General features: G+C 48.1%; 2 protein-coding genes and 2 long non-coding RNA genes across 17 annotated transcripts in view; 2 read left to right on the forward strand and 2 right to left on the reverse strand.

Annotated features, from left to right (window-relative positions):
• LOC108349512 (uncharacterized) lies at positions 1–2,468 on the reverse strand. The gene is made up of 3 exons (XR_010062975.1): positions 2,332–2,468; positions 1,744–1,832; positions 1–1,426 (listed from the first exon to the last, which is right to left on the reverse strand). It is a non-coding gene; the product is annotated as an uncharacterized LOC108349512 (long non-coding RNA).
• LOC103689966 (MARCKS-related protein-like) overlaps positions 1–25,222 on the forward strand; it is a 980,777-nt gene that overhangs the window by 23,116 nt on the left and 932,439 nt on the right. The gene's annotated exons all lie outside the window — the stretch shown is intronic.
• Fbxo27 (F-box protein 27) lies at positions 1,922–24,334 on the forward strand. 14 transcript variants are annotated; one of them, XM_039087261.2, is made up of 9 exons: positions 5,372–6,514; positions 8,175–8,298; positions 11,222–11,361; positions 16,094–16,225; positions 17,908–18,288; positions 19,938–20,049; positions 20,161–20,256; positions 21,634–21,769; positions 23,361–24,334. In XM_039087261.2, exons 5-9 carry the CDS (start codon positions 17,934–17,936, stop codon positions 23,502–23,504), a joined length of 843 nt encoding a protein of 280 aa, XP_038943189.1. In that variant the 5' UTR covers positions 5,372–6,514; positions 8,175–8,298; positions 11,222–11,361; positions 16,094–16,225; positions 17,908–17,933; the 3' UTR covers positions 23,505–24,334. The 14 variants fall into 14 exon arrangements, with proteins under 14 accessions (XP_038943161.1, XP_063126955.1, XP_063126953.1 ...); XM_039087278.2 differs by having other exon boundaries at positions 11,314–11,361; XM_039087233.2 differs by lacking the exons at positions 8,175–8,298; positions 16,094–16,225 and adding an exon at positions 1,922–2,291 and having other exon boundaries at positions 6,419–6,514; positions 11,314–11,361.
• On the reverse strand, positions 15,449–17,577 carry LOC134485106 (uncharacterized). The gene is made up of 2 exons (XR_010062974.1): positions 17,440–17,577; positions 15,449–17,033 (listed from the first exon to the last, which is right to left on the reverse strand). It is a non-coding gene; the product is annotated as an uncharacterized LOC134485106 (long non-coding RNA).

The following is a 25,222-nucleotide window of genomic DNA, read 5'->3' on the forward strand; positions in this document are numbered from 1 at the left end:
TCTTCACACACACCGGAAAAGGGCATCAGATCTCATTACAGATGGTTGTGAGCCACCATGTGGTTGCTGGGAATTGAACTCAGGACCTCTGGAAGAGCAGTCAGTGCTCTTAACCCCTGAGCCATCTCTCCAGCCCCACATATTTTTTTTTTCAAAAAAAGGTAAACCAAAAGAGGTATATTTTGACTCTCAGTGCCAGGGCTGGGAACTGACATCTGGCTCTCCTGGGAGCAGCATCTCGAGTTGGCATGGTGTATCTAGTCTATCTTTTTTTAAAGCTACTAGTTCAAATGCAGGAGCCCTGCCCTGACACCCTTAACCACAGACCGAAGGCCCAGTCCCTACAAACCAAGGTCAAGTTCAACCTCCCTACTGAGCCTGGTATGACCAGGGCGCAAGAGGGTTCAAATGCCCTGGAACTGGAGTTATGCATGGTTGTGAGCCTCCATGTGGGCGCTGGGAATTGAACCTGGGTCCTCTGCAAGAACAACAAGTGTTCTTAACCACCACCATCTCTCCAGCCCCCTAGAAAGCAATTTTTTAATTTTTTTTAAATTTTTTTAAATTAGTTTTTATTTACTAAATTTTGTGTTTGTGTATGTATGTTATTTATTTTGTATGTATGTATTGGGTGCATTTTTTTTAGATTTATTTTATTTATATATTAGTACACTGTAGTTCTCTTCAGACACTTCAGAAAAGAGCATCCCATTACAGATGGTTGTGAGCCACCATGTGGTTGCTGGGAATTGAGCTCAGGACCTCTGGAAGAGCAGTCAGTGCTCTTAACCGCTGAGCCATCTCTCCAGCCCTTTTTTTTAATTTTTAAATTTTTATTTTTTAAATATTTATTTATTATATATAAGTATGCTGTAGCTGTCTTCAGACACACCAGAAGATGGCACTGGATCTCATTACTGATGGTTGTGAGCCACCATGTGGCTGGTGGGATTTGAACTCAGGACCTCTGGAAGAGCAGTCAGTGCTCTTAACTGCTGAGCCATCTCTCCAGCCCAGCCATTTTTAAGTATTTTTAAATGATCGATTTACTTGTATTTTATGTGTCTTGATGTGTTGTGGGCATGCGTGGTGTCTGAATCCCTGGAACCAGACTTTACAGACAGCTGTGAGCTGTCAGCGTTTTTAAAAACAGAAGCAAGAGACAAGCTTTAACCCAGGAGCCAAACTGGAGAAGCGCACCAGTCCTAAAGACCACGGAAAGTGCTCCATTCAGGAAAGCGGGTGTCCCCACGTGAAATCACTGCTGCTCGGACCCCAAAGCAATCTTGAGATTCTCAGCTAATTCAGTGACTTATGGCAGAGTCCTGCCATGGTGACCAAGAGTATGAAAGCAGACCGGTCCACACTCCTGACGCATGGGCAAAAATCGGGAATTGAATCTTTGAGGTTGAGGTTTACTCAAAGGCTGAGGATCAGAGGATTAATTCAGAAGAAAGCATTAGCAGTGTGCTGGGCTGCTTGTGATTCCCGTGCACACACCCCTCCCCCTCCCCTCCCCCTCCCCTTCCTCACCTCCCCCTTCCTAACCTCCCCCTCCCCCTTCCTAACCTTCCATCCCCCTCCCCTTCCCCCTTCCTCCCCTTCCCCTCGCCTCCCCTTCCTCCCCTTCCCCTCCCCCTCCCCTCCTCCCCCGCCTTCCCCTTCCCACAGAATGAAGACCAAGTGTGCTCGCACAGTGTAGGATATAAAGTCCTGCAGGGCTGCGCACACGGCTCGGCTCACCGTCGGCTGCTAACTCCAATGCCAAGGGATCTGATGCCCTCTTCTAGCCGCCAAGAGCATTGCATATGGGTGGTGCTCATATATGCACGCTGGCAAAAGCAATCAGACACGTGATTCTTTATTAAAAAGCCGTCAGTGTAGCCCTCGGTCCTGCAGGCTGGGGGGGGGGGGTTGGGGAGGGGGATGTGGTTGACAGGGACGTAGATGAAGCTGACAGACTGCAGGGGTATAGGTGTTTGAATTGATCCTCTCTGATTGTGGAACTGAGAAAGTCCCCAAAAATAAACTCCCTGAGAAGTCCGACTTCCTTCGGGGTTCTAGGCCATAAGATCTTGCAGAGACCATGTCAGTGGCCCTCGTTTGTGGTTCATGGTGAGGTGCCCAGTTAGGGAAGCTCTAAAGTTTGACGATGTGATACGGTATTCAAGTCAGGGATCCTCTTTTTGGAGGAAAATCCCAAATACCGAAGAAAAAAATGTCTTCAAGAGAACGAAAGTAGAACCTCCTGGGGTCCCGTAGGAAGAACAAGGAGGAACCAGGCCCCATGGGTAAGTCTAAGTCAGATTGGTCCCTTTCTATGAAACTCACACAGGATGATCCGGACCAGAGTTCACAGCCCCAAGCTGCCATACTCCTTGGAAAAAGAATTAGGGTCTGTTGGGTTTTCTTTAAAAGCTAAGACTTCACTCTGGGTCAGACATGATCTCCTATTTTAATTAAACAGAGATAGCCAATGAGAGAGGGGAAGCGCAAGGCCGTTGCATGAGGCACTCACGCTTCTAAAAAAACGAGACTTGGGTGATCGCTCTAAATTAGTAGGAGTCAGGTCAATAGATCAGGAGGGCTTAGTACTGGCCAAAGGGTCACCAGAACTCCCGATGCCCGACAAACACCAGGTTCTTGATTCATGGGTCCTAGGAATGAAACACGTAATCCACGTAATCAACGGACGAGTAAAAATGTAACGGAAGTTTATTGAATGGCGGCGGGGGGATGGGGGTGGGGTGCTGGGGTGGAGCACGGGGGTGAGAGAAGAGCGATAAGGGGTAGGACTGATCCCAGTGGGAGGTAGGAGGGACCAAGACAAAGGGTTCCAGAGAGTCATAGCGAGGTATCAACTCAGTTACCAGAGCAACCCAACAGGGAACATCCCAAAAGTGCATTGCTGTTTCTGATTTTTTGTTTGGTGTTTTATGGAAGGGCTGTGAGGGGTTGGAGAGATGGCTCAGCGGTTAAGAGCTTTGGCTACTCTTCCAAAGGACCCGGGTTCAGCTCCCAGCACCCACATGTCAGCCCACTTACGACTGTAACTTCAATTCCAGGGGAATCTGACACCCTCAGACAGATGCCTGAGAAGAAAGGCTTTGGGGTTGGGGATTTGGCTCAGTGGTAGAGCACTTGCCTAGCAAGAGCAAGGCCCTGGGTTCGGTCCCCAGCTTCGAAAAAAAAAAAGAAAGAAAGAAAGAAAGGCTTTGAAAGAGGCAGAGGGACTTGATGGCTGCCAAGCGGTGCACAGTAAGTGTCTTGTACGTGTTCATTTTAGGAAGCTGATGTCCTCAGCGTCCTAAGAGTCGAATGTAAGGTCTCAGGATGCCATCCTGACTCCCTGAGTCAGGGGGTTTATTTAATTCCTGGTCTCACGACCACTAGGGCTGAGGACACTCAGGGCCGCAGAGGGGAGCCAGCAAAGGTCCTGCTGACATAGATTACAGAAATAGTCTAGCAACAGATTACAGAAATAGTTTAGCAACTCGGGGACGCCCCACCCCCAACCCGTGCACACCCACACACAACCCGTTCCTGGCAAAGTGGGACCCAGTTCTTCTCCAGCAACTCTTGTGTGACTAATTTGCAATCAATCACGTCTAGTACTGGAGAGCATGAGCCCAGCCAGCCTGAACCTGTTCTAGGTCCCCATGTACGCTAGAAGAGAAAAACCTCTACGGATCAGCTCATGCCTAGATGGGACTATGCATGTATATGACCAAAATTATAAGACCACAATCCACTCCTGAAAAACGGCAGAGGTCCTGAGCCAAAAACAAAAACAAACAAACAAAACAAAACCACCCTCACTCCACCCCTAGCAAGCAGCACCTCTAATATTAGAGAATTTCTAGATAAGATCTTTTGCTGCCTGCTATCTTTTCTTCACTCTTCACCTTCTTAACCAGGAAATGGAGAACAAAGGCCACAAATCTTGTAAAGCATCTGTAACTCAGACGAGGGGAAGGGGCTGAGCTGGGAGGTGGGCCAAGGGGTTATGGAAACTTTCTTGCGCACTACCTGACACTGTCATTTCTTTTTTCTTTTCTTTTTTTTTATCTTTATTAACTTGGGTATTTCTTATTTACATTTCGATTGTTATTCCCTTTCCCAGTTTCCCGGCCAACATCCCCCTAGCCCCTTCCCCTCCCCTTCTCTATGGCTGTTCCACTCCCCATCCTCCCCCCATCACCGCCCTCCCCCAACAATCACATTCACTGGGGGTACAGTCTTGGCAGGACCAGGGGCCTCCCCTTCCACTGGTGCTCTTACTAGGCTATTCATTGCTTCCTATGAGGTTGGAGCCCAGGGTCAGTCCATGTATAATCTTTAGGTAGTGGCTTAGTCCCTGGAAGCTCTGGTTGCTTGGCATTGTTGTTCATATGGAGTCTCGAGCCCCTTCAAGCTCTTTCAGTCCTTTCTCTGAATCCTTCAATGGGGGTCCTGTTCTCAGTTCAGTGGTTTAATGATGGCATTCGCCTCTGTATTTGCTGTATTCTGGCTGTGTCTCTCAGGAGAGATCTACATCCGGTTCCTGTCAGCCTGCACTTCTTTACTTCATCCATCTTATCTAGTTTGGTGGCTGTATATGTATGGGCCACATGTGGGGCAGGCTCTGAATGGGTGTTCCTTCTGCCTCTGTTCTAAACTTTGCCTCCTTATTCCCTCCCAAGGGTATTCTTGTTCCCCTTTTAAAGAGACACTGTCATTTCTGACCTTGATCCCTACTTGTATTCTGCTTATATTGGTTTCCAACATAGACCTATAGAAAGTGGGGAATTCAGCTGGGCAAGTAGTGCACGCCTTTAATCCTGGCACTGAGGAGGCAGCGGCAGGCAGAACTCTGGGAGTTCGAGGTTAGCCTGGTTTATAGAGTTAATTCCAGGACAGCCAGAGCGCCTACCACCAAAACTGGGGAATTATAACTGTTGTGGCAGGAATAAGTGTATTCTAATGAGACCCTTGTGTCTCAGCCTATCAGACCACACTGGAACACTGGACCCCAGAGAAATGAGCATTTCCTCAGGACTCTCATGCTGCAAGAAAGAAAAGGGCCCAGGCAGAGGGGAGCCTCGTCTCCATGAAGAGATTGCACAGAGCTCTAGACCGCCTTCCAGGAAGAGCCTGAAGCACAGGCCAGGCTGTGCCAGTCAGGGCTGGGCCGCAGCTCGACAAAGACTGCTGATGTGTGCAGCTCTCTGGCCTCTGCTTGAATTTTAATCTCACTTCGGGGCCCCCAAAACAGACTTGAGATTCACTGGATCTTTTGTCCCTCTCCCAAATGTGGCCACATTGAATAAGTCTCCGTTTTCTGCTTTATATTATGAAAAATAATGGACTGGAGAGATGGCTCAGTGGTTAAGAGCACTGACTGCTCTTCTAGAGGCCCTGAGTTCAAATCCCAGCATCCACATGGTGGCTCACAACCATCTCTAAGAGGATCTGACGCCCTCTTCTGGTGTGTTTGAGGACAGCTACAGTGTACTTATATATAATAAATAAATCTTAAAAAAATAATAAACCAGGGCTGGGGATTTAGCTCAGTGGTAGTGCGCTTACCTAGGAAGCGCAAGGCCCTGGGTTCGGTCCCCAGCTCCGAAAAAAAGAACCAAAAAAAAAAATAATAATAATAATAAACCTTGTCAGGAAGAGGACTGAGGGACCGGTCTCAAGGACCTGTTGTGGAATATCCACCAGAGAAGACATTTAAGGCAACAGAAACATCTCTATTAATGGTTACTGCACTGGGTGTTCAGGGTCCCAGTGTGGTCCTGAGTGTCTCAGGGTAAACTTTTAAATACAAAACCCATATCCTGGGTCGACACACTTCTGTTAACAACAACAGTTAGCCAGAAGCAGAACTGCAGAAGCCAAAAAGCAAGGTTCGTGATGTCCCAGAACTGTGGACTTTGATAGATTAGGTCTATGTTTTCACTTTTTGCTGTCTGTGCTGAGTTTTACAGCCTGAATGGTGCTTCCAATGTGCAGTCAGTTGTGCTAAGGTCTGGGGCCGTGTTAAGGACGTAGTGGGAAGGGTTAGAGGAGGAACCATCAAGGCGCCACAGGAAGATTGCTAAATTTGTATATAACTCTTTTGTTTGCTTTTCTTTTGAGACAGTCTCACATTGTAGCCCCTAGATGGTCTTGAACTCACAGCAATCCCACTGCCTCAGCTTCCTACCTGCTGCAGAATTACCTGCCTTAAGTCTGATTATATAACAGAAGGCTGAGAAAATGGATCTTCGAATAGATGGTGGGGACAAAGGTTGGGTGGTAGAGAAAAACCCTGGGGCTCCCTCACAGCCCTGCTTCGTGACTTCCTTCAGGTGAAAAGCCCTCTTCCCCAATGTCCAGAGTCCTTGTTGAGAAAGACCTGCGTGGTCTCATGACCCCTCTCCAACCTTCCTAGCTGGTGTTGCAAGAAGCAGGCAGTGGACGTGGGGGAGAAGAGTCTGCGGCCAGAGCCGTTGGATGGTGGCGGTGTGGAGATTGCTGCCTTTGACTGGTGAGTCTGGGGACAGGAATTGCTGGGTCCTTAGTTTATCTGGCATGAACAAGGATCTGAGTTCAATCCCCAACACGAAAAAAAAAATCAGTGTCTGCCAAATTTTTGTACATAATACCCAGGGATATTACAAGGTTCTGATAGGAAAGGCTCATAGCATATCCATTAAATCCAAGGGTCCAGCCGATGTGACGACACATACCTGTAATCCCAGCTCTTAGGCCATGGAATAGAGGAATTCCTGGCTATTTTAGCTACATAGGGAGACCCTCTGTTTAAAACTAGGAGCATCCTATTCCGGCCCCATATGTGTGTGCAATAGATTAATGTCCCACCCCCTGGAAACTCTACCTCCTCTATTCACCCAGCAGTGGACAATCCTGCTTGACCCGGTGTTTATTTGGGGGAAGATCTATCTACTAAGGAATGGTGGTCTTGGGGAGCTCCCTCCCCACCATCTGTCTCTGGTTCATCTCAAGACAAGACCTCTCCTCCCTGTGTCCAACATGGACCCTTGTCACCCTTTCTGCTTCCAGGATTTTCCTGGTTCCTTTGATGATGCATTCCTGTCAAAAGTCTGTCACTGTCAGTCAGCTAGGTCAACTCAGGATAAATCTGTCCAAAGGGACGTCTCTGGGAGAAAAAGGAAGGAAGTACCTTAAGCATATGATTCTCAAGGGCCTCTGTAATTGTCGAATGTTTAAAAATACTTTTTCATGTTGGGGGCTGAAGACATGGCTCAGCAGTTAAAATTGAATGTTGCTCTCACAGGGTCCAAGCACCAATGACAAGTGGCTCATAGCCTTGTAACTCCATCTTCAGGAACTCTACCCCCCTCTTCTGGCCTCTTCAGGAACTGCATGCAGATGCACATATGCATACAGAGAATTTGTTGTTGTTGTTGTTGTTTGTTTGTTTCTTTGTTTTTCAGGACAGAGTTTCCCTGTAGTCCTGGCTGTCCTGGAACTCTCTCTGTAGACCAGGCTAGCCTCAAAGTCTGAGATTTGCCTGCCTCTGCCTCCCGAGTGCTGGGATTAAAGGCGTGCCTCACCACTGCCTTGCTATTAGGGTCTCACTATGTAGCCCCTGGCTGGCCTGAGCCTCACTTTGTAGATCAGGCTGCTTTGAACCCACAGACATCTTTCTGCCTCTGCTTCTTTTTTTTTTTTTTTAAAGATTTATTTATTTATTATATATAAGTACACACTGTAGCTGTCTTCAGATACACCAGAAGAGGGCATCGGATCTCTTTACAGATGGTTGTGAGCCACCATGTGGTTGCTGGGAATTGAACTCATAACCTCTGGAAGAGCAGTCGGGTGCTCTCAACCGCTGAGCCATCTCTCCAGCCCCGTGCCTCTGCTTCTTAAGTGCTGGGATTATTTGCTATTAAATTTTGTAACTAAAAATAACGTTATTTTCAACTTATTTTTTTAAAGTGGCAAATAAAAAAAATAAAAACAAACAAATAAACAACAACAAAAAAAACCCCACATACTGAAATTAACCAGACCCAAATCTTTAAAAATTGCTTTCATTTTAAGGGACATTGAGATAATACTATGTCAGCAGCACATATCCAACAATCATATTATAATAACTTTGCTATTTGGCCTCAACTGCTCCTAATCTTGTTTTCATTTGGTCTTTTTTGAGGCAGAGACTCCTGTGTGGCCTGGGCCTGCCTGGAACTCACTGTGTATCAACCATTCTGCCTCCAGCCAGTGTAGCCATACTCAGTTCGTTTCAGATTGTGGAATCCCTCCACACCTGCTGGACCACAGGTCGGTTCACTGGTACTGGAGAGTTTAAGATGTTGCAAGTCCAGAACCCAGTTATCTTGAGCATTCCATCTTAACCTCCATGGCCATTTATGGCCATCCATCCCCCGTGGGTGACCTAATGTCTTTGTAGCTGTTAGGTAAACCTTTTGGAATGTAACACAGAACACTAGCTCCCACCAACCAAAATGCTAAGACTTCAGATAGCATCCAAGGCCTGTAGCCAAGATTCCTCACTTGTCTGAGCGAGGCTTACCTGATGCGTCCATCCAGGTATTTTAGAGGTGTCTGGATATATGGGTTTTTCTTTTTATAAAACTTCAGGGAAGGGGTTGGGGATTTAGCTCAGTGGTAAAGCGCTTGCCTAGCAAACGCAAGGCCCTGGGTTCGGTCCCCAGCTCCGAAAAAAAGAAAAAAAAAAAAAAAACTTCAGGGAAGATCCAGGTGGTGGTTTACCACCCTTCTAGCCCTTGGGAGGCAGAGGCAGGCAGATCTTTGAGTTTGAAGCCAGCCTGTTCTACAGAAGGAGTTCCAGGAAAGCCAGGACTACACACACAGTAAGCCTGGCATGAGAGAACATGGCATTAATGGAAAACTTGTATCTGCATCTATGTTCTTGGCCATGGACACTCATATTTAGCTCTAGAATAAACTGCCTTTTGTTCAGTTGAGAATTGTGGTTTTTGTATCCACTAGCTGTTTTTCTGGTTTGTTTTGTTTTTGAGACAGGGTCTCATAGCCAAGGATAGCCTTGAATCCGTGGTCCTATTGCCTCCCATCTCCTCAGAGCTGCAGTTATAAGCATACACTACCATGCCCAACTGGTGCTGGAGAATGATCCCAGGCCTTCTTGAATGCTTGGCAAGTACTCTACCATTCCCAGCACCAAGATGGCAGCCCACAACCGTCTGGAACTCCAACGTGTTCCAGGGGTCCAACACCTAAGGTAACAAGCCTGGCCTCTGCGGGCATTAGGCGTGCACATGGTGCACATGCAGAAACACTCAACACACAGAAAAAATAAATTAACCTTAAAAAAACAAGTATTTTGGGGCTGGAGAGATGACTCAGTGGTTAAGAGCACTGACTACTCTTCCAGAGGTCCTGAGTTCGAATCCCAGCAACCACATGGTGGCTCACAACCATCTGTAATGGGATCTGATGCCCTCTTCTGGTGTGTCTGAAGACAGCTACGGTGTACTTATATAATAAATAAATGAATAAATAAACAAATATTTTTTAAAGTAGATGATACACAAATACATAGATATATAGATACATACATACACACATACCTAGATACATACATACATACATACATACATACATACATATATAGATGCAGAAAGAGAGAGAGGTGAAAGATACATATATAGATACATGACACACAGTTTTGGCTGAGCTATGCAGTAGACCCTATGCACAAAACCACACTGGGGTCACTGAGGCTAAAACGTCACCTTCCTTAACCCTGGTGAGAAGCAACAGCCCAGTTCCCCAGCAGTCCCATGTCTTAGTCATTTCACGAAATGGCCAGTCTGCTCTCTGTTCTCTGTTCAGTGTTCTCAAGCCTCCCCCATCTCTGTTCAGCCCCTCAGAACACCCACTCTGCATTGTAGAGCGAAGTGTTTCTGGGCTGTAGAATTGGGCCAATACATCAGTCTGGATTGTGTCCTATGTCGGACATAGACTAAAAGGACAAATGGAGCCAGATGTTAGGCAAGGCTTTTTGTGTATGCGTGATTTCCCAAGCCACACTCACCATATTATAGCCTACCAAGTCCCCCAAGTTTCCCAAATGGCCTCAGTCTGCTTCTTCTTTTCTTTTCACTCTGTTTCAGTTCTTGTTTTGTTTCTTTTTGTTTCTTTTTTTTTTTTTTTTTGACACTATGAACTCCAGACAGGTTGCACCCAAAGTTCCCCTGCTTCATATTCTGAAGTGCTGGGATTCCAGGTGTGAGCCACCACGCCAGACTCTAGCCATTATATCGTGATCTGTACAGACATTTCTTTCCAGAGTGCAGCCCCGAGGTAATTCCAGGAACTGACAAGGATTGCTTCTAAGAAGACAACTGGTGACTACAAAGGGGAACTGATTAGTGTTTATACTTTGCAACTTTTTGTTTTATTTTATATAAAAGAATTTTTTTTATTCACAGTCTCACTATGTAGCCTTGGGTGTCCTGAACTCACTGTGTAGATCAAGTTGACCTCAAACTCATAGAGATTTGCCTCTGCCTCTGCCTCTGCCTCTGCCTCTGCCTCTGCCTCTGCCTCTGCCTCTGCCTCTGCCTCTGCCTCTGCCTCTGCCTCTGCCTCTGCCTCTGCCTCTGCCTCTGCCTCTGCCTCTTCCCTCTGCCTCTGCCTCTGCCTCTGCCTCTGCCTCTGCCCTCTGGCCTCTGCCTCTGCCTCTGCCTCTGCCTCTCTGCCTCTCTGCCTCTCTGCCTCTGCCTCTCTGCCTCTCTGCCTCTCTGCCTCTCTGCCTCTCTGCCTCTCTGCCTCTCTGCCTCTCTGCCTCTCTGCCTCTCTGCCTCTCTGCCTCTCTGCCTCTCTGCCTCTCTGCCTCTCTGCCTCTGCCTCTGCCTCTGCCTCTGCCTCTGCCTCTCTGCCTCTCTGCCTCTGCCTCTGCCTCTGCCTCTGCCTCTGCCTCTGCCTCTGCCTCTGCCTGGAGTACTAGAATTAAAGACCTGAGCTACCATAAGTAGCTCAGATTCACTTTATCTTTAACTATGTGTATGTGTGCATGTGAGTGTAGTGCCTGAAGAGGCCAGAAAAGGGTGTTGGACCCCCAGGAACTGAAGTCACAGGTAGTGCTCAGCCCCTAGAGATTGACATGGGTGCTGGGAACTCAACTCCAGACCTCTGCAATGAAGTGCGTGCTCTTAACCAATGAACCATCTTCTAACTCCCTGCTCTTTTCTTTAAGATGGGACTTCCTTTAGCCCAAGATGGCCTTCAATTATAGATTCAGAGCAGTGGATGAACCTAACTTCTGATCCTCCTGTTTCCACCACCAAGGTGCTGGGTTTGCAGAGGTACACCACCGAGGAGGCAGCCTCTCGGGAGGTGAGCTGTTCAAACTGAGTGGGTGACACAGTCATCCCTTAAATGCATTTGAGTATCTCAACAGTATTTATTGATAATGTATACATTAAGGAAACTGGTGAATAAAGGTGTGTGGGTAAGGTTGCTTGTTGCCACGCCTAATGACCTGAGTACAAGGCGCAGGTCCCAAATAAATGTCGAAGGCAAAAATCAACTCCCACAAGCTGTCCTCTGGCCTCCATAACCTTGTGTTTGTAAGCTCGGGTGCTCCCTGAAACTGCTCACCACTGCACAGGTAGAAAGAAAGGCTTAGTTGGGATCAAACTGCCAACCAGGGCTATCACCCCGCGAGGCACAGAAAGAGAAATACGATGTACAAGCACAGAACCTGGAATCGATTTAATAATTTGCCAGCACCTTCTAATTCATCAGCACCTTCAACTACTGAAAGCTCTCCGGATGCTCTCTCTCCTGGGAGCTCAGAAGACATAGAAGGCCCATGGTAGAGACTATATTTCAAACTTAAAGAAGAAAATGCCTTTGATTATCTTGATTCATCAATTGTGGCTGGCAGTGAAATTAGGTGACCCAATAGACAAAGGTTTCTACAATTCGCGGAGGAAGATAAGACAAATGCTTTTGCTGGCTTGTTGCTCTTAGTATCTCTGGACAAATTGATGAAGGAAAAGAATGAGGTGTATGATAAAAATCGAACGGCTCCAGATGCAAGTAAACAAATGAAAGGTTTACTGTGCCTTTGAAGAGAATCTTCTCTCCAGCAGCCATTGAGCTCTGGTTGCAGAAACTCAAATTGAAGCCTTCATTATAAGGCTAGCGAATCACAGCGAAAATTCAAGACTCAGCAGTTAAGGTGAGGGCATTAATTGGCAAAGAATGGGATCCTATAACTTGGGATGGAGATGGGTAGAAGGATCCTGTTGAAGCTGAGAACCTTTTATCCTCAGAGTCTCAAGGGTTTGCCCCACCAGAGGAAGTAGTACCCTCAGAGACACCCCTTGTGATACTGCCTTTTTCACACAAGGAAATTAGCCCTTCATTGTCTGATAGACCAGCCGTGACTCTCTGAAGAAAACGCAGGGCAAGACAGTACTGATGTTCTCAAGGCCCACCAGAAGTTTCTTCTAGGCCCCTAACCAGACTCAAGGCAAAACAGGCCCCGAGAGGGGAGGTAGAAAGTGCAGTCCATGATGAAGTGTGCTACACTACGAAGGAGCTTAATGGATTTACTAATTCATTCAGGCAGAAGTCTGGGATGTGAGGATGGATTTTAAGGGTGTGGGATAATGGTGGACGGAACATAAAACTAGATCAAGCTGAGTTTATTGATTTCAGCCCTCTGAATGGAAGTTCTAGGTTTACTATGGAAGCTCGCACGGTTAAAAAGTGTCAGAAGTTTGTTTGAATGGTTGGCGGAAGCATTTATCAAATGATGGCTACCGAAAAGGAGATGGAGGTGCCTGATATCCCTTGGCTTAGTGTTGACGGAGGGATTTCAAGGCTCAGGGAAAGTGCAATGCTAGAGTGGATACATTGTGTAAAACCTACTCCTCCACCATGGGAAGGCCCAGAAGACAGGCCCTTCACAAATCCTACAGGATGAAAAATGGTGAGAGGGGCAGCAGCACATTTGAAGGGTTTCGTTCTTCCCCTTTCCCTTGTGCCAGACCTTAGGGTTGGAGATGCTGCTGCTCAATTAGATGAATTAAGTGCAGTGGGTTTAATTGGGCCTCAAGGTGGGGTGGGGGTGGGGGTGGGGGGATGGCAGCATTGAATCACCAGAGACAAGGTGATCACAATTATTATAATGGACAGCGTAGACAAAGCAACGTTTATAATGACATAGCCGTAATGGCCAGCATAAGAGAGGTGAAATTTAACAGTGGCATGACTTTGTTCAGACCTTTGGTACTGGCTAATCAGTCATGGTGGTTCCAGGCATGAAACAGATAGGAAGCCTACTGCATATCTGTTTGATCTGTATAAGCAGAAAAATTCTCAAATGAATGAAAGAAAGGCTACATTGGATCGTGGCAAAAGGCAATCTTGGCCAGTGAATCAATGGTGAGAAAGACATCTGGGGAAGAAGAAGTGTGTGGGTAGATCTCTCCAAATGGGCGAAGGATGGGAATGCATTTGTGTCTCATGTAAATGCTCCCCAAAAGGTGACTTCAGCTGAGGAGGAGTTCAATGGTCAAGTGGATAAGATGACCCGTTCTGTGGACAGTCAGCCTCTTTTGCCAGCCATCCCCGTCACTGCCCGATGGGCACGTGAACAAAGTGGCCATGGTGGGAGTTATGCTTGGGCTCAACAACATGGACTTCCTGGGTACAGCTGCTGCTGATTGTCAGATCTGCCAACAGCAGTGATCTACACTGAGGCCCAGATACGACATCATTCCTTGAGGTGACCAACCAGCCAGCAACCTGGTGGCAGGTTGACTACATTGGACCACTTCCTCCATGGAAAGGACAACGTGTTGTCCTTACAGGAGCAGATACTTCTCTGGTTATAGAATTGCCTTTCCTGCATGTAATGCTTCTACCAAAACCACTGTCTTAGTTAGGATTTTACTGCTGTGAACAGACACCATGACCAAGGCAACTCTCATAAGGACAACATTTAATTGGGGCTGGCATACAGGTTCAGAGGTTCAGTCCATTATCATCAAGGCAGGAACATGGCAGCCTCCAGGCAGTCATGGTTCAGGAGGAACTGAGAGTTCTACGTCTTCATCTGAAGGCTGCTAGGAGAAGACTGGCTCCCAGGCAGCTAGGGTGAGGGTCTTAAAGCCCACACTCACAGTGACACACCTACTTCCAAACAGTGCCACTCCCTGGGCCAAGCATATTCAAACCACCACAACCTCCACCTGTGGACTTACGGAATGCCTTATCCACTGTCATGGTACTCCACACAGTATTGCTTCTGACCAAGGAACTCATTTCACAGCCAGAGAAATGCGACAGCGGGCCCACGATCATGGAATCCACTGAGCTTACCATGTTCCCCGTCATCCTGAAGCAGCTGGTCTGATAGAAAGATGGAATGCCCCCCTTTTTTAAAGATTTATTTTTTTTTTTTTTGGTTCTTTTTTTCGGAGCTGGGGACCGAACCCAGGGCCTTGCGTTTCCTAGGTAAGCGCTCTACCACTGAGCTAAATCCCCAGCCCCTAAAGATTTATTTATTATATATGTAAGTACACTGGAGCTGTCTTCAGACACACCAGAAGAGGGCATCAGATCCCATTACAGATGTGAGCCATCATGTGGTTGCTGGGATTTGAACTCAGGACCTCTGGAAGAGCAGTCAGTGCTCTTAACCACTGAGCCATCTCCTAGCCCTGGAATGGCCTTTTGAAGATGCAGCTACAGCGCCAATTAAGGGGCAGCAGCATGGAGGACTAAGGCAGGATTCTTCAGAAGGCAGTATATGCTTTGAATCAGTGCCCAATGTATGCTGCAGTTTCTCCCATAGCCAGGATCCACGGCTCTGGGAATCAAGGGCTGGAAAAGGGTATTATAGTTCCACCCACTATCACTCCTAGAGACCCAGTAGGAAAGTTTTTGCTTCCTGTCCCCACAACCCTAAGTTCTGCAGGTTTAAAAGTTTTGGTTTCGGAAGGGGGAGTGTTCCTGCCAGGAGACACAATGGACAGTCCATTGGACTGGAAGCTCAGACTTCCCCCTGGTCATTTTGGGCTTCTAATGCCCTTAAACCAACAAGCTAAGAAAGAAATAGCAGTGTTAGGAGGGGTGCTAGATCCAGATTACGGTGGGGAAATTGGATTGCCTCTCCACAATGGAGGTAAGAAGGATTATGTCTGGAGTGCAGGAGATCTCTTAGGGCATCTCTTGGTACTACCATGTCCTGTGATTAAAGTCAATGGGAAACATACAACAGCCTCATCCAAGCAGGATGACAAAGGACACAGACCCATGAGGAATGAAGGTATGGGTCACTCCTCCAGGAGAAGAGCAGAGACCTGCCGAGGGGCTTGCAGAGGGTGGAGGTAATACAGAATGGGTAGTAGAGAAAGGTAGCCATAAATACCATCTAAGGTCATGTGACCAATTGTAGAAAGGAGGGTTGTGTGTGAACGCTTCCGTTTTATTTGTTAAGAACACATTTGTACAGATATTCGTGCTTTCTTACAATCTCTCTAACATCAACCGAGAGACCATCAATCAGTATTTGAAATACTAAAAGGATATTCCCAAGGGACACTGACCTATTCTAAACCTACAATGTATACGTGATTGTCCAAGGGATAGTTACATTACCTTAGGCATTTTATGACCTGGTTATTACTGTTTCATTTGGACATGAAATATGATTTGTATCAACTTGACACGGGGTGGATCATGATGGCTAGACCTGTTTGTCAACTTGATTACATCTGGAATGAACCACAATCCAGAAATGGAGGGCTCACCTGTGATCCAGATCTTGAGGCTAGAAAATGGGTTTTTGACCTAGATCTCCCTCGTCATGGAGATCCTGAGGCATTGTGGCCATGAAAAGCTTAGGCCCAGGCAAGGTAGTACACGCCCTTAATATGGGAGAATGAAGCAAGCAGATCTCTGAGTTCAAGGTCAGCCTGGGACAAAGGAAGTTTTAAATTTAGGCTTGGTGGCACACACCTTTAATCTGGGCCACACTTTATACTGGAGGCCTACATAAGAACACTGGAAGAAGCAAGACTCACTCCTCATCAACCGCTTGCACTTACAGCCCACACCTCTGTTGGGACCTTCTTCTACAGAAGACCTGCTGAAACAACTAGCCCGAGGGACTGAGCAACTGCTGGATTCTTGGAATTCCCATTCACAGCTGCCCATTGTTGGGTTAGTTGGACTGTAGGCTGTGAGTCATGTCAATAAATTCCCTTAATATATAGAGACATTCCATAAGTTCTGTGACTCTAGAGAACCCTGACTAAGACAGTGTGTAAAAGTGTGTAAATGTTCTTTAATTAACCCACGTCACTTTCTCTTTTCCATGTTTACAGAGGGTTGGCAGTTACTAGGAGTGTTCTCTCTCTCTCTCTCTCTCTCTCTCTCTCTCCAAGACAGTGTGATGGTTCATACATGTCTGGCCCAGGGAGTGGCACCATTAGGAGGTATAGCCTTGTTGGAATAGATGCGCCACTGTGGCCGTGGGCTTTAATACCCTAGTCCTAGCTGCCTTCAGAACAAGAGGTGGGATTTGCAGTTCCTCCAGCCCCTGTCATGTTCTTGCCTTGATGATAATGGACTGAACCTCTGAACCTGTAAGCCAGCCCCAATTAAATGTTGTCCTTTAATCGTTGCTTTGGTTATGGTTTCTGTTCACAGCAGTAAAACCCTAAGACAGACAGGCTTCTCTGTGACCCCTCTGACCTCCCTGGGCACCAGAAACAAACATGGTGGAGACATAAATGCAAGCAAACATCCACACACATAAAACAAAATTTAAAAAGCAATTTTTTAAAAAAAAGTTATACTTTTTAAAAAAATTTTATCAAATTTGTTTTATGTATGTGAGTATACCGTAGCTGTCTTCAGACACACCAGAAAAGGGGATCAGATCCCATTACAGATGGTCGTGAGCCACCGTGTGGTTGCTGGGAATTGAACTCAGGACCTCTCGAAGAGCAGTCAGCGCTCTCAACAGCTGAGCTATCCCTCCAGCCCTAAAAAGTAAGTTTTAAAGAGCTGGTCACAGTGGTAAATGCCTTTAAACCTAGCACTCAGGAGGCAGAGGCAGGCAGATCTCTCAGTTTGCCTACACAGGGAGTTCCAGGCCAGGCAGCCCCACAAAGTGAGACCCTGTCTCAAATAAAAAGATTCTGGAGTTACACCCAGTAGCTGTGCAGTCACTTAGGAAGGTCATGGTCTCTAAGAGCCTTGGTTCATTTTCTGGGTTGTGAAGACAGAGATGTGGTAAGTTTAAGATTGAAACAGAAAGCTTTAGCTGATGCTTTCGGTTAGTGATGTCATCTTTTGTCCTCTAGAGCCTGCTTTTTTCCTGTAAATCTCGGATGACTGTGTCTGGGATAAAAGGCGTTTAGGGGTGGAGCCTTCCACTTGGATGCCTACCCGAAATAATAGTTGTCACCAGATGCCAGGCGTCCACTGCAGATTTAGGGTCACTCCAAGTGGTTGATTGTTGCGGAACCGCGCAGACTGTGCCAGAGCCCTGGCCTAATCTGTGACCCCTGGTAGATTCCCACGCTGTCCGCGGATAGCCGGAAGGAGGTGGGGTCTGGAACCAAAGGGCTGGACATTCAGTGAATCTCAGAGAGGTCTCACCTGGGAACAGAGCAATAGACAGAGCTATGGCTATGCGGTCCTCCAGGCCGCGGAGGGGAGCTGGCAGGGGTGCCGGTGAGCACCAGCGGGGGAGGAGGGGAGGTTTTGGGGACGGCGAGGCGGCGAGGGACGTGGGAAGCAGCGGATGGCTTCGGGGCTGTTAATCTCGGGGTGGACGGCTGCAAAGTGGGGCAGCAGAGGCTGCGCGTCGTGGACACTGCTGATCACTAACATCTGACCCCTCCTCTCCTACAGTCAAAACCAAGCGGGGCGCGGCGACCATGGGTGCCTGGACTTCCAGAACCCGGATCCCTATGCCGGAGCCCGATCCCCAGGAGGCCCTGGACCTGAGTCGACTGCCCCCGGAGCTGCTCCTGCTGGTACTGAGCCACGTGCCCCCGCGCACGCTGCTGGTACACTGCCGCCGGGTCTGCCGCGCCTGGCGCGCGTTGGTGGATGGCCAGGCCCTTTGGCTGCTGCTGCTGGCCCGAGACCACAGCGCAGCGGGCCGCGCCCTGTTGACGTTAGCCCGCCGCTGCCTGCCCCCAGCCCGCGAAGGCACGCCCTGCCCGCTGGGCCAATTCTGCGCATTAAGACCGCTAGGACGCAACCTCCTCTGCAACCCCTGTGGCCAAGGTGAGGCGCTGCGAGGGCGGGGCCTAGAGGAAGCAGAGGGGCGGGATCAGGAGAGAACCGTAGCGCAAGGGGCGGGGCCCCAAGAATGCCAATCGGCAGAGCCAAGAAAGAATCGACCAGAAGGGATTAAGGGCGGAGTCACGAGACAATTGATGGGCGGGTGGGGGCGTGTCCAAAAGAACCCATGGAAGAGGATGAGGGGCGGAGTCAAGAGATAATGGAGTAAGGGCGAGACCGTAAAGGAGCCAGTAAGAAGGGAAGGAGGCGGGATCACACTGGACATTGAGAGGTAGGGCCACAAGAGAACCGATGGAAGGTTCTGTGGGCTGAGAGACCAGAAGGGAATCAATGAGAGCGGGTAGGGCAGATTCACAAGACGTGTAATGGGCGGAGCCTAGAGGTAAACCGAGAGGCAGGTCTACAGATGAAGTAGAGGGAGGGGCCAGAAGTGGGGTCACACTTGACCCAGTTAGAGTTACTAGAAGGACCTGACCCACAATAAGGGAGCTTTGGAGGGGACCAAACTGCATATCCTCTATCTGAGAGTCAGGATGCACAGAGAGGCATCAGTGAGCAATTAAAATCAGCACATAAGTATCTTTTGTTTGATTGGCTTTTACATTTTAAATTTTTATTTTCATTAAGGTATATGTGTGTGCTTGCTAGAGGTCAAAACAGATTCCCTGGGACTGGAGTTTCAGAAGACTGAGCCTCCTGACTTGGAAGCTGGGAACTGACCTCAGGTCCTCTGGAAGAGCAGCTCCAAGCTTTTAAATTTTCTTAGTAATTTTTGGTACTTTTGTTGTTGTTGTGTTTTGGTTTTTTTGTTTGTTTGTTTGTTTTTGCGGGCTGGAACAATAGCTCGGCGGCTAACAGCACTGCTCTTCCAAAGGACCTGAGGTCAGTTCCAAACACTCAAGTGGAGACTCACACCATCTTTAAATCCAGTCTCAGGGAGACCACCTTTTCTTCTGGCCTCTGAAGTTATATGGTACACAGACATGAACTTTTAATTTTTAAAATTACATTTGTGTGTGTTAAAGGGCTCAAACCTCATGGTGCAGATGGTGGGTGGCCAGCCGCCAACTTTGTATCAATTCTCACCTTGTATTTTTGCATGAAGTCTGAGGGTTAAAGTTTTCCACTGAGCTGCCTGTCTGCTCTGCTTGCTTCCTTCCTTCCTTCCTTCCTTCCTTCCTTCCTTCCTTCCTTCTTTCCTTCCTTCCTTCTTTCCTTCCTTCCTCTGTCTCTGTCTCTGTCTTCAGACACACCAGAAGAGGGCATCAGATCCCATTACAGATGGTTGTGAGCCACCATGTGGTTGCTGGGATTTGAACTCAGGTCCTCTGGAAGAGCAGTCAGTGCTCTTAACCACTGAGCCATCTCTCCAGCCCCCTGCTCTGGTTTTTAATTCTTTTCAAACTTGGGGTTTGGGGGGGCGAGGTGCAGTGCAGCTTGAATTTGGCTACAATCCTGAAGCCTCAGCACCCCTGAAGCTGTGATTACCCCCACTGTTCTTCTTTTTTTTTTTTTTTTTTTTTGGTTCTTTTTTTCTGGAGCTGGGGACCGAACCCAGGGCCTTGCACTTCCTAGGCAAGCACTCTACCACTGAGCTAAATCCCCAACCCCCCCACTGTTCTTCTTTACAGAGGGCCTGCGCAAGTGGATGGTGCGGCATGGTGGGGATGGCTGGGTGGTGGAGAAGAACAGGAAACCTGTACCTGGGGCCCCCTCACAGACCTGCTTCGTGACTTCCTTCAGGTGAAAGCCCCACCCCACCCCACCCCACCCCACCCCAAAGGGCCAGAGCCTTTGAGAAAAGGCCTGCCGGTTCTCACGACCGACCAACCAACCGCTGTCTTACCTTCCTAGCTGGTGTCGAAAGAAGCAGGTTGTGGACCTAGAGGAGAAGGGTCTATGGCCAGAGCTGCTGGACAGTGGTGGTGTGGAGATTGCTGTGTCTGACTGGTGAGTCTGGGGACAGGAAAAGCCTGTTAGCAAGCACTAAGACCCCATAGCACACACTTGTAATCCCAGCACTTGGGATGCTGAGGCAAAACGATTATGTGAATCCCAGGATGGCATAGATGAGCTCAAAACCAGTGCATGTGTGTGTGTGTGGGAGGGGGTTGTGGGGGTGATTGGAGAGATGGCTCAGGGGTTAAGAGCACTGGCTGTTCTTCCAGAGGTCCTGAGTTCAATTCCCAGCAACCACATGGTGGCTCACAACCATCTGTAATGGGATCTGATGCCCTCTTCTGGTGTGTCTGACAGTAAATTAAAAACAAAACAAAACAGTGTGGGATCTGTGGAGTCAGTCAAGTGTTACCAACCCACAGTCAGGTGTATCCAGATGCCTGTCAGAGTGTCGACTCTCCGTACAGAGTTTTTATTGGAGCTTACTGAGCTGGCTAACCAATTAGTTGCCTGCCCCTGTGGTTAGCCACAGCCTTCAGGCCAACAGACATGAACTCACAGCCCTAGATTACACTACAGCACTTTCTAAAGTAGCCAGTGTTGGCCTATGCCCCTCTGTGGACATGGCCAGCTCTTGTCTTCTATCAATATGGTATGTATGATTGGGTCTCCAACAAAGACACTCCTGGCAGGCATGACTTTGCAAGGGCCAGAGATCGTTTGAGTGCATTTCACTGGGGCAGAGACAAGTACAGGAGCTGAGGATCGAACCCAGGGCCTCATGCATGCTAGGAAAAGCCTCCTCCACTAGACGGCACACTCCAGGTCCCTTTGCACTTTTATTTTGAAGCAGAGACTCATCAGGTTGCTTGGGTTGGCCTTGAACTTGAGACACTCCTGTATCGGCCTCTAAAACAGCTGGAATTACGTGCCTGAGCCACGTGGGTCTGCTGCCCACTGCTCGCTCGGGTTACAGCACGTCTCACTGTCCCTGGCTTCCAGCTTTCGTTTTTCTTTTGAGGCAGGGTCTTGCTATGTAATCCTGACTGGCCTGGAATTCTCTGCAGGCCAGACTGGCCTTGAACTCACAGAGATCCACTTGCCTCTGCCATCACACCCAGCAACACCCAGCTCCTTCCATGAGTTCTGGGGTTCAAACTCAGGCCATCATTCCTGTGCAGCAAGCCCTTCACTGACTTAGCGGCCATCTTGCCAGCCTCTTTTTTTTTTTCCTTTTTTTTTTCTTTCCGGAGCTGGGGACCGAACCCAGGGCCTTGTGCTTGCTAGGCAAGCGCCCTACCACTGAGCTAAATCCCCAACCCCAATTGCCAGCCTCTCAAGACCCTTGTGGGGAATGTAATTTGTACCCACGGGGAGGCTAGACCCCCAAAGAGGAAGGTGACGCATTGAGACCTCCGCTTCCCACAGGTGGGGAGCTCGACACGACAGTGGCTGTAAGTACCGTCTCTTTGTCACGCTTCTTGACGCTCACCAGAACGTCATAGAGAAGTTCTCCTCTGTGCCGGACCCCATTGAACAGTGGAACAACGATGTCTACCTGCAGGTGAGCCTCTAACCGAAGATGAGCTTCTCACTGGGTGGGCGTGGGCTGGTGGGGACTTGGATGGTCACATCATCCTCAACAGCAGTTGCTTTTACTATCTGTCTATGGATTTTTGCTTTAAGATTTATTTATTTATGTATATGGGAGTTTTGTCTGCATGTGTGCATACCAGAAAAGGGCATCAGATCCCATGGGACTACCACTGTAGATGGTTGTGAGCCACCATGAGAGTCCTGGGAACTGAACTTGGGTCCTCTGGAAGAGCAGCCAGTGCTTTTAACTGCTGAGCCATCTCTCCAGCCCCTCCATTTTTGGTTTTAAATTTGTTTTTTAATATGTGGGGACTGTGTGTGTGTGTGTGTGCGTGTGTGTGTGTGTGTGTGTGTGTGTGCATGTGTGTGTGCATGTGTGTGTGTGCGTGTGTGTGTGTGTGCATGTGTGTGTGCATGTGTGTGTGTGTTGTATATGTATATGGGGGCTGTGCCTGTTTATGTGTACATGTATGTGGAAGGCAGAGGGATCAGTCATATGTCTTTCTTTTACCCTCTGCCTTACTTTTTGAGACAGTGTCTCTCACTGAATGAGGAGCTCATGGCTAGACTGACTGGTCAGTGAGTTCTGTAATTCTAGAGTCTGCCCTGGCACTAGAATTACAGATATACATATCCCCTCAGCCAGTTTGTACAGAGGTGCTGGGGACCTTAACTGGGGTCCCTTGTACTTATATGGCAGGCGCTTACCAACAGAGCTGTTTCCCTGGCCCCACCCTCTCATGCCTTCAGAGTCAAGTGCCGGACTAGGCAGTGCTGGCTGAAGTCTACTGTTCAAACAGACCATGCTGAAGGGCAGGATGGTTGTGGTGGGTGATCATGACAACTGGCCATCTGCCCATCCAGGGGTGGCCATGATATGAGGAATCACTGTTGGTTTGATTTCAAAGCTCCTGCATGGTATCTGGTCCAGTTTACCCTGAGATTCCTTACGTCATGGCCGCACAGGACAGACAGACTCTTCTTCCATAGTGGCTAGAGCCAGGAGGGCCAATAGAAATAAGCTTCGGCTACCTGATATGTTCTGACCTTGCTTGGGAAGTCACATGACAAGACCTACACAGGCTCATTCACTTCTGCCACTTTTTTTTTTTTTGAGACAAGGTCTCTTGTAGCCCAGGCTGGTCTCAAACTCACTGTGTAGCTGAGGCTGGCCTTGAGCTCCTGGTTCTCACTTCTGTCTCCCAAATGCTGGTCATAATTGCAGATATACACAGCCCCACCCAGAATTTCTGCCACATTTTGATGATAAAGCCTCCTTTATTTAGATGGGTTGTTTTGTTTGTTCCTTTCTCTTTGGCACAGTTTCTTACTATATAACCCAACTGTGGAGGACTATGTAGCCTGGGCCTCTAACCTCCTCTTCTTCCACCTCAGTTCTCCAACCCTGTGATGGCAGGAACTTGTCACCACACATAGCCTCAGATTCCACCTGCTAATGAGAACACGGCAAGATTTCAGCAGGGCCATGGTCTGGGAAATCACAGACTGGCTGACGGAAGGGCTGTGACACAAAACTGACTGACTTCTTCTACCTCCAGGTCACCCACGTGTTCTCCAACATCAGGAGGGGCGTCCGTTTTGTGTCTTTTGAACACTGGGGCCAGGACACACAGTTCTGGGCTGGCCACTATGGGGCCAGAATGACGAACTCCAGCGTGATTGTACGAGTCTGTCCATCCTAGTCAAAAGGCCACCATTTTGACAAGACAATCTGACTGTGCCTTCCTGGAGCTGTCATCTGGAAACCCTCATGAGTCAAGCACTGTCCCTCCCTGGTTCATGAAACTTTAGGATCCACTGAAGGGTCCTGCTTGGCCTTTTTTCAGAGTCTGGAACACGGAAGTCCTCCATCAGGTCTGCCTGTTGCTGCTGCTTTAGAGCATGGGTGCCTGGGTGCCCGGATGCACAGGTGCCTAGATGCACGGGTGCCCTGATGCATGGGTTCCCTGATGCATGGGTGCATGCTGGTCTTAGATCACAAGCTGTCCCCGATATTGATCCCTGACCCTTTTTTGAGACAGATGCCTTTGGCGCTTTGTGCTGGGACTACAGGCACACACTGACACCACTCAGCTTTGTGCAGTGCTGGGGATGAGCCCAGGGTTTCGTGCATGCCAGGCAAGCATTTTGCTCTCCGAGCAACATGCCAGCATCCCCTCTGGTCACATGCTGTTTCTGCCTCAGGGACTTTCTCTGTCCCTTCACTGAAGCCCTCTACTTATGGCTGAACTCAGAATTTATGGTTAGCAAAACTCCAGCTCCCTTGGGTAAGGAACCAAAGCTTTCTTGACTACAACCAGGCTTCCGTATTGAAGGGTGTCTTAGGGTATCTACCCACAGATTTTCTCCAAACAATTAGGAAGTGCCTAGAGCCCAGGCCCTGATCATCACAGATGTCTATAATTGTGTTATATTTAAAGTTACCTTTCATTTTCTCAAACAATGAGAGAATAACACACTGGCAATATCTACCTGCCAATTGCACTGTAATAAATTGATTATTTTGCCTAAACTGGTTCATATCTTTTTGTTTCTTTTGGTCTTTTTAAATGCTTTTCTGTGATTGTCATTGTGGTTTTGAAACAGGGTCTCACTATGTAGCCCAGGCTAACCTGGAACTCACTGTGTATGTAGATTAGGCTGGACTCAGATAGCTGCTCGAGCATGTGGTGTGTATGTGTGTATGTGTTTGTGTGTGTGTGCACACGCGTGTGCACATGTGTGTACCTTGTGTGTGTGGTGGTGGTCCATGTATACCACAGGGAGCACGTAGAGATCAGAGGACAGCTTGGGGGAGTCGGTTCTTTCCACTATATAGATCCTAGGGATCAAACTGGGGTCATCTGGTTTAATGGCAAGCACCTTCACCCACTGAGCCATCATTTTGACTTTTTTTTAATCAGACAGGGTCTTCCTATGATATGGCTGGCCTGAAACTCAGGACAATCCTCCTTCCTGTGTTTCCCAAGTGGTAGCATTACTAGCAGCACGTGCCCAGCTTGCTTTGGGTCTTTGTTTCATTTTTGAGGCAAGATCTCATGTAGCCTAGGCTGACCTCAAACTCTGTCTTCCTTGAACTTCTGAGCCTCCTGCCTCCGCATCCCAAGTGCTAAAAACTGAACTCCAGTCCTTGGTAAGAACAGCACTCAGTTTTTACCACTGAGCCATTTCTGCACCACCAGGTTTTCTCTCTGAGTGGGAGACTTTTTTTTTTTTTTTGGTTCTTTTTTTCGGAGCTGGGGACCGAACCCAGGGCCTTGCGCTTCCTAGGCAAGCGCTCTACCACTGAGCTAAATCCCCAACCCCGAGACTTTTTTATTTATAAATAATTATTTGTTTTTTCTATTTTATCAGTGTCATGATTTCAATATGCTTGGCCCAAGGAGTGGCACTATCTGGG

This window comes from Rattus norvegicus, chromosome 1, assembly GCF_036323735.1.
Source record: "Rattus norvegicus strain BN/NHsdMcwi chromosome 1, GRCr8, whole genome shotgun sequence".
Classification (NCBI taxonomy): Eukaryota; Metazoa; Chordata; class Mammalia; order Rodentia; family Muridae; genus Rattus; species Rattus norvegicus.